Source organism: Chrysochloris asiatica, unplaced genomic scaffold (genome assembly GCF_000296735.1).
Source record: "Chrysochloris asiatica unplaced genomic scaffold, ChrAsi1.0 scaffold00162, whole genome shotgun sequence".
NCBI lineage: Eukaryota > Metazoa > Chordata > Mammalia > Afrosoricida > Chrysochloridae > Chrysochloris > Chrysochloris asiatica.
This window is the reverse complement of record NW_006408680.1, coordinates 4,689,797-4,697,587: the sequence shown is the minus strand read 5'-3', so window position 1 is coordinate 4,697,587 and position 7,791 is coordinate 4,689,797. Positions and strand designations below refer to the sequence as shown.

At 38.8% G+C, this 7,791-nt stretch overlaps 1 protein-coding gene across 1 annotated transcript in view; it reads left to right on the top strand.

Moving 5' to 3' along the window:
* The window catches only part of LOC102838645 (chromosome unknown open reading frame, human C6orf118), a 209,448-nt gene that overhangs the window by 26,485 nt on the left and 175,172 nt on the right, over positions 1-7,791 (top strand). Inside the window, exon 7 of the mRNA XM_006871186.1 lies at positions 5,501-5,682. Within this exon, the coding sequence (XP_006871248.1) occupies positions 5,501-5,682 (182 nt within the window). The remainder of the gene's footprint in view (positions 1-5,500; positions 5,683-7,791) is intronic.

Below are 7,791 nucleotides of genomic sequence, written 5' to 3'. Positions count from 1 at the left end.
CAGATGTAGTCAATTTGATTTCTGTGTATTCCATCTGGTGAGGTCCATGTGTATAGTGTCTTTTATGTTATTTTAAAAAGATATTTGCAATGAAGTAGTCACTGTTCTTGCAAAATTCTTGCATGTGATCTTCAGCATCATTTCTATCACCAACGCCTTTATTTTGCAACTACTGACCTTTCCTACTTGCTTCCAACCTTTGCATTCCAATTGCCACTAATCAATACATCTCGATTGCATGTTTGATCGATTTCAGACTGAAGAAGTTGATAGAATCCTTCAATGTCATAATCACTGGCTTTAGTGGTTTGTTCACAAATTTGAATAATAGTGGTATGAACTGGTCTTCCTTGTGTATTGATATTATCCTATCACAGATAGCATTGTATTTCAAGATAGATCTTGATTTTTTTTTATTATGAATATCACACCATTCCTCTTCAATCTGTCATTCTTACATAGTAAACCATGTGATTGTCAGATTAAATATTACCAATATCAGTCTGTTTCAGCTCGTTAATGCCTAGGATATTGATGTTTATGTGTTCCATTTCATTTTTGACAACCTCTAAATTTCCTAGATTCATATGTTGTACATATGTGAATTCATGCATGATCTGCACAATTGTTTTTATGTTTCAAGTCATGTTTCAACCACTATATCAATTCATCTCATTGGAGTTTTTCTCCTTTTTGTTGACTCTCTACTTTGCCAAGCATGATGTCCATCTGTAGGACTGATCCCTTGTGATGCCCGAAGTACATGGGACAAAGTCTTACCATCCTTAGTTCTGAGGAAGATTCTGGTTGTACTTCTTCCACCACAGATTTGTTCATTCTTCTTACAGTCCAGAACATTCTACTATTCTTTGCCAACTTCTTCCTGTGTCATTCATACTCATTGTCCATGTAAGTGAGTTCACTGAAAATCCCTAACTTGTGTCAGGACACATTAGTGTTGAAAGTAAAGATTGTTAGTAAATATTCTTGAGTCAATTCCGACTCATAGTGACCCTGTATAGGGTTTCTGAGGAGTGGCTGGTGAGTTTGAACCACTGACCTTATGATTATCATTCCAATGCTTATGCTATACTACCACAGCAGGATACCAAGTGAAAATTTAGGTCAACAGAGAAGCTGGTGAGTTCAAATCACTGACCTTTTTGCTTACCAGCTGAGCATGTGCAGTATTCCTAACCACTCCTAAGTGAAGATTGTTGTTGTTATTGTTAGGTGCCATTAAGTCAGTTAGACTCATAGTGATCCTGTGCAAAACAGATGCTGCATCCTGCACCATCTTGTTGCTGTTGCCATCACATTGGGGTCTCCCCCTTCTTCACCAACCTTCCACTTCATCAAGCATTGTATCCTTCTCCAGGGACTGGTCCATCCTGATGATATGTATGAACAAAGAGAGATGAAGTTTTGCGATCTTGGTTTCTAAGGAATATTCTGGCTGTTCTTCCAACACAGATTTATTTGTTCTTCTGGCACAATATATTACCTTTAATATTCTTCAACACAATAACTCAAATGCATCAATTCTTCTATGGTCTTCCTTATTCAATGGCCAACTTTCTCATGCATACTATGCTTCTGAAAATATAATAGACTGGGTCAGGTGCACCTTACTCCTAAACTGATGACTTTGATCTTGAACGTGTTAAAGGAATTTTGTGCAGTAGATTTGCTTAATATAATATACTGTTTGTTTAGATTGAGTATTCCATGAGTGTTGATAGTGGATCCAAGCAAAATGAAATCTTTGACAACTTCAATCTTTTCTCCATTTATCCTGATGTTTGTTGGTCGTGGTGAGGATTTTGTTTTCTTTACACTGAGGTGCAACACATACTGAAAGCTGTTGTCTTTGATCCTTATCAGTAAGTAATTTAAGTCCACTTTCAGCAAGCAAGGTTGTATCATCTGCATATCACAGGTTGTTAATAAGTCTTCCTCCAATCCTGATGCTACAGTCTTCATATAATCTAGATTCTCACACTATTTATTCAGCATATATATTAAATAAGTATGGAGAAAGAATACAATCCTTGCACACACCTTGCCTGATTTAAAACTATTCAGTGTCCCCTTATTCTGTTCAAACAACTGCTTCTTGATCTATGGACAGGTTCCTCATTAACACAATTAAGTGTTTTAGAATACTCTTCTTTGCAATGTTATCCATAGCTTGTAATGATCCACAATGTTGAAGCTTTTACATAGTCAATTAAAAATAGGTAAACATCTTTCTGGTATCTTCTGATTTCAGCCAAGATGAATCTGACATTAGCAATTATATTCCTTTTTTCAAGTCCTCGTCCGAATCCAGCTTGAACATCTGGAAGTTCCCTCTTAATGTACTGTTGCAGCCAACTTTGAATTATCTTTAGCAACACTTTATTTGCATGTGGAAACCCTGTTGGACTGTTTCACTCTGTCCCCTAGGGTTGCTATGAGTTGGAAACAACTTGACAGTAAAGGTTTTGTCAGATGGGAAGAACATTTGGGACTAATCACTGTTGTCTTAGAGATGGTGTCTAAAAGTGTGTGATGGTATTTAGAAGGGATTATCTGTACCTAGACCAAGAAGCAGTTGTTTGAACAGAACATGGGAACACTGAATGTTTTAAAATTGGGAAAGGTGTGATACAGGGTTGTATTCTTTCACCATACTTATTCAACCTGTATGCTGAGCAAATAATATGAGAAGCTGGGTTCTATAAAGAAAAACGTGGCATCAGGATTGGAGGAAGACTCATTAACAACCTGCGATATGCAGATGATACAACCTTGATCGCTGAAAGTGAAGAGGGCTTGAAACATTTACTTATGAAGATCAAAGAGCACAGCCTTCGATATGGATTGCATCTCAATGTCAAGAAAACAAAAATCCTCACCACTGGACCAATAAACAACATTCTTATCAATGGAGAAAAGATTGAAGTTGTCAAGGACTTCATTCTTCTTGGATCAACTATCAGCACTCGCGGAAGTAGCAGTCAAGAGATCAGACGACGTATTGCACTGAGCAAATCTGCTGCACAGGAACTTTTTAAAGTATTGAAGAGCAGAGATGTCAGCTTGAGGACTAGGGTGCGCCTGACTCAGGCCATTGTGTTTTCAATAGCCTCATATGGATGCGAGGGCTGGACAGTGAATAAGGAGGATCATAGAAGAATTGATGCCTTTGAGTTGTGGTGTTGGAGGAGAATACTGAGGGTGCCATGGACTGCCAAAAGAACCAATAGATCTGTTTTGGAAGAAGTGCAGCCAGAGTGCTCCTTGGAGGCCAGGATGGCTAAGCTTCGTCTCTCCTACTTTGGACATGTAGTCCGGAGGAAACAATCATTGGAGAAGGATGTCATGCTAGGTAGGGTGGAGGGTCAGAGAAAAAGAGGAAGACCCCCAACGAGATGGATCGGCCAGGTGGCATCATTGATGGACTCGGGGGTTGCAGCGGTGGTAAGGTTGGCCCAGGATCGAGCATTGTTTCGTTCTGCTGTGCATGGGGTCGCTATGAGTCGGTTCCGACTTGATGACACCTGATAACAATGAACATTTGATCAGAATTCTGGCGTGGCTCTTTAGGATAAGCACTAGACTGCTATCCACAAGCTCAGTGGTTCAGACACACCAGCCTCTCCTGGGAAACCCTACACAATGTTGCTGTGAGTTGCCAAAGACTTGATGGCATTTGACATCAACAACAGACATGGGATCAGCTGGTTCACTAGGTGAAACCCAAAAATTGTAGCTGAGACCTCTCTGGTTATCAAGGAACACTCAGGAAGATGCAGTCCATTCTGCCTTCTAGAATCTTCAGATTTTCATTCCTAAACCCAAGAAGTAAGTTTGCTCCCATGAGAAATGTGATCTAACTTGCAAACATCTGCGTATTTTCTGCCCATTTCCAACCTCTCCCTCGCCACGGTAATGGAAGGAGTAAGTGTAGTTAGGGAAGCAGGTGGACTTCCTGCCAGGTGATGTGACCCACAGTGTCACACAGACTCATTCATAACTCCACCGACTTCCTACTGTGCAACTTGGAGGGCCATTGTTTAAAAGCTCCTTAGCTTTGTCTGCCTGCTGAATGGAAGAATACAAGCACATTTCCTCTAAGATCTGTTGCATTTGACTCTGCATCTCTTGACATCCCAGATTTAGCCAATCACCAAGCCCCACTTTTTTCTATTGCTTCAATTGCTTCTATGAAGTGTTGAGGTTCAGGGTAGAAATTTCATCTTCCATGAGGTAGACTTTTGTTCAACTAATGGAGAACACATCTCACACACAGCTGCTGCCTGTCTGTCAATGAAGACTTGTGAGTTGCGAGGATGCTGAACAGGATTCAGCTGATCTTCCAGACACATCAGGACCCAATATTAAGAAGGACCTGAAAATCAGTCAGTGACAACATTATGGTTCAAAAAGTTACTATCCACAGTTTATCGTGGTGAGGTAGCAGGTTGTTTCATTGTGTTGGTCATGAGGTTGCTATCAGACAGGACCTGGCTCAAAGGCAACTAACAATGACAACAGCAAGCTTTTGTTCCACTACACTCCCCAGTGTACCATAGCTCTCCTGACCACTTTCACACCGTGGTCCTGATTCTGGTCTTTTCCTTCTCATCCCCTCTCTGACCTATAGATAGAGTGATCATCACCTGTGGCATTTTCCCCCCCACCAACTTAAAGGCCTTCAACAGCCTTGACTGATTCCTTAACAGAGATTACCAAGCCTTCCAGAGCAGTCCCTTCTTCCTTTCTGCTCTCATATCTTGCTGATGTCCAACTGGCCCTTTATGCTCCAACTTACTCACTGCCTTTTTGCTGAAATGAGTGTTCTGAATGCTGGCCTGCTGCCTCTCCCCTTACCCTCCCACTTGTCTAACTCCTATTTATCCTTCCTGTCTCAACTAAGTCCCACTTCTCTGGCAAAGTTGTCCTGTGAGCATTCCCCACACTGCGTTAGGTGTTGTTAACTTTTTCTCCTAATTGCATCCTTTATGGCCTTTTCATAATGGTTTCCCTGATGCTTGGTGGTCTGCATCACTAAATCGTACATTGCCAAAAGTGCTGTTTTAATTCACCACTGAGCCTTTGCAACTTGAATAGTGTCTGTGCAGAGTAAATCATCAATAAATACTCGCTGATTATGTGGAGGAATTAAAGGAGGAACACTTCCTTTGTAAGAATCAATTATTTTATTGAAGTACTTGAAATTAGAGTTACATTTTACTGTATATGCAGTAAAACCTGAAAAATCCAGAATTCTTTTAAGCTCAGAGAAAAATCAAATGTTTTCCATAAATAGATAGTGATAAAGAAGTTGTAAGACTGTACAAATACCAGGAAAAACAAGACAACTCAGTTGAGTTCTGACCCTCACAGTTTCACCATATATATATTAACAAGTAAAATACCATTCATAATACTGTTAATATGTGAGAGCTGAGATATTAAATAAATGGTATTTTACTTTAAAAAATATTTACAGAATCATCTGAGAAAAATGTATTTGAAGAGGAGAACCTTACGCTTATTGAAAACATTGAAAAGAAAAGATGTGAAATACTCAATAAATGGGATGAAATTCGAGTTCTTGAAAAAGAAATGAAAACCACTTTGATTCATGTGGGGATTTCCAACATTACTGAGAGCAGCATTAAAAGCCTAGAGGTACATGGTTTATTGATTACATGTGAAGGTTGTCCTTCTGATTATGAACCTTGACCAACATGTGAAGCAGTTTGATTTTATAACAGTAAACATATTGTAAACTTCAGTCCCAATATAGTTCTCTTTCAAAAAATTTTTGGCAAATAATTAGAATAATTAAAGAGATCTAGCTACAATTTTATAAACATGAAGATGATAGAAACAAATTCCATAGAACTCCACTATAGTGTTCAAATTCCATCTCCTTCTAGTCAGTATTCAAATTGGATATCTTTTGGGTCAATTTCTGTCCCTTATAAGTTAACACTTTTGGATAGAAAATGCTTGTCATAGAAACAATGGCTTCCATAATCAAATACTTATGATGTGTGTGCTAGGTCATTTCAGCAGTGCCTATAAAGTTTGAGTCAACATTCCAAGATGAAACAGTTTTATGATATTATTTCATTCTTAGGTGTGCAGAATCTGACTCAGTGTACACTCTGTTGTTATTGTTAAGTGCAGTTGTGTCAGTTCTGACTCATTGCAACCCTGTATAGGGTTTCTGAGGAGTGGCTGGTGAGCTTGAGTCGCTGACCTTGTGGTTCAAACCGACCTTGCAGTCCAGCACATTAACCCACAGTGCCATACCAGGATTCCAATGTACACACTAGTTATGGACTTTATAAATGATAATCCATTATTCTTGTACCCTTGCTTATATATGAAGAGTCTTTATGTTATTGGAAAATGCGTATTATGAAAAAAAAAAATGCATGGATTTCAAATTTTTTACACCAAAATTAACTCAGATTAACTTGCTACAGTAATATTGGACATAGTCTAGTTTGTGGGACTAAGAAGAATAAGATACCAGTTTGCAAAGAACCTGTGCAAGGGCAACATGGATTCTGCTAAAATTGAAAGAAGAGCAAACATCAAACTTACGGCGAAGCTTGGGTAGAAGAATGGTGAAATCATTGATGTATTATGTAAGGTTTATGGGGACAGTGTCCCAAAGAAATGGACAGCTTACAAATTGAGCAATAATTTTAAGAAGGAACAAGATGATACTGAAGATGAAGCTTGTAGGGGAAAACCATCCACACTGAAAAAGGTAGGAAAAAAATAATTTTGTTCCTGCAGTAATTGAAGAGGACCAACAATTGACAGTCGAATCAGTAGCCAACACCATAGATATATCAACTGGTTCAACTTATAAAATTCTAACTGAAACATTAAAGATGAGGAAAGTTTCTATTCATGCCCAAACTGCATCCAGGTCTGCTGCAGAAAAGTCGAGCTTACAATGGAAATTTTAAACAAGTTGGGTGAAGAGCCTGAAGTGTTTCTCGGAAGAGCTAGAACAGGAGATGAAACATGACTATCAGCGTTATCCTAAAGTCAAAGCAGAATCAAAGTAGCGGCTCCCAAGAGGAGGAAATGGTCCAGTCAAAACAAAAACGGACCAGTCAAGAGCAAAGGTCAGGGCAACAGTTTTTTGGGATATTCAATGCATTTTATTTGTTGGCTTTCTAGAGACAAAAAGAATGATAATTTTGAGAGTGGTCTGAGAAACTCAGGCAAAGTTTTCACAGAAAAATGCCCAGGAAAGCTTCACTAGACTTCCTTCCCATGACATTGCTTCTGCTCAATCCTCTCATTAAACAAGGGGAATTTTGTGAAAGTTTCAACGGGAAATTATTATGCATCCACCTATAGCTCTGATTTGGCTTCTTCTGACTTTCTTTTTTGTTTCCTAATCTTAAATACAAATTCAAACTTTCTTTTTTGTTTCTTCATCTCATATGCAAGTTCAAACTGAAGCTGAAGAAAATGAAAACAAGTCAATGAGAACCAAAATATGACCTCGAATATATACCCCCTGAAATTAGTGATCATCTAAAGAACAGATTTGATACATTAAACACTAAAGACCAAAGACCAGAAGTGTTGTGGGGTGACATCAAGAACATCATATGTGAAGAAAGCAAAAAGTCATTAAGAAGACAAGAAAGAAGGAAAAGGTCAAAATGGATGTCACAAGAGACTCTGAAACTTGCTCTCCAGCATAGAGATGCTAAAGCAAATGGAAGAAATGAGGAGGTCCTACCTAGAGCTGGACAGAAA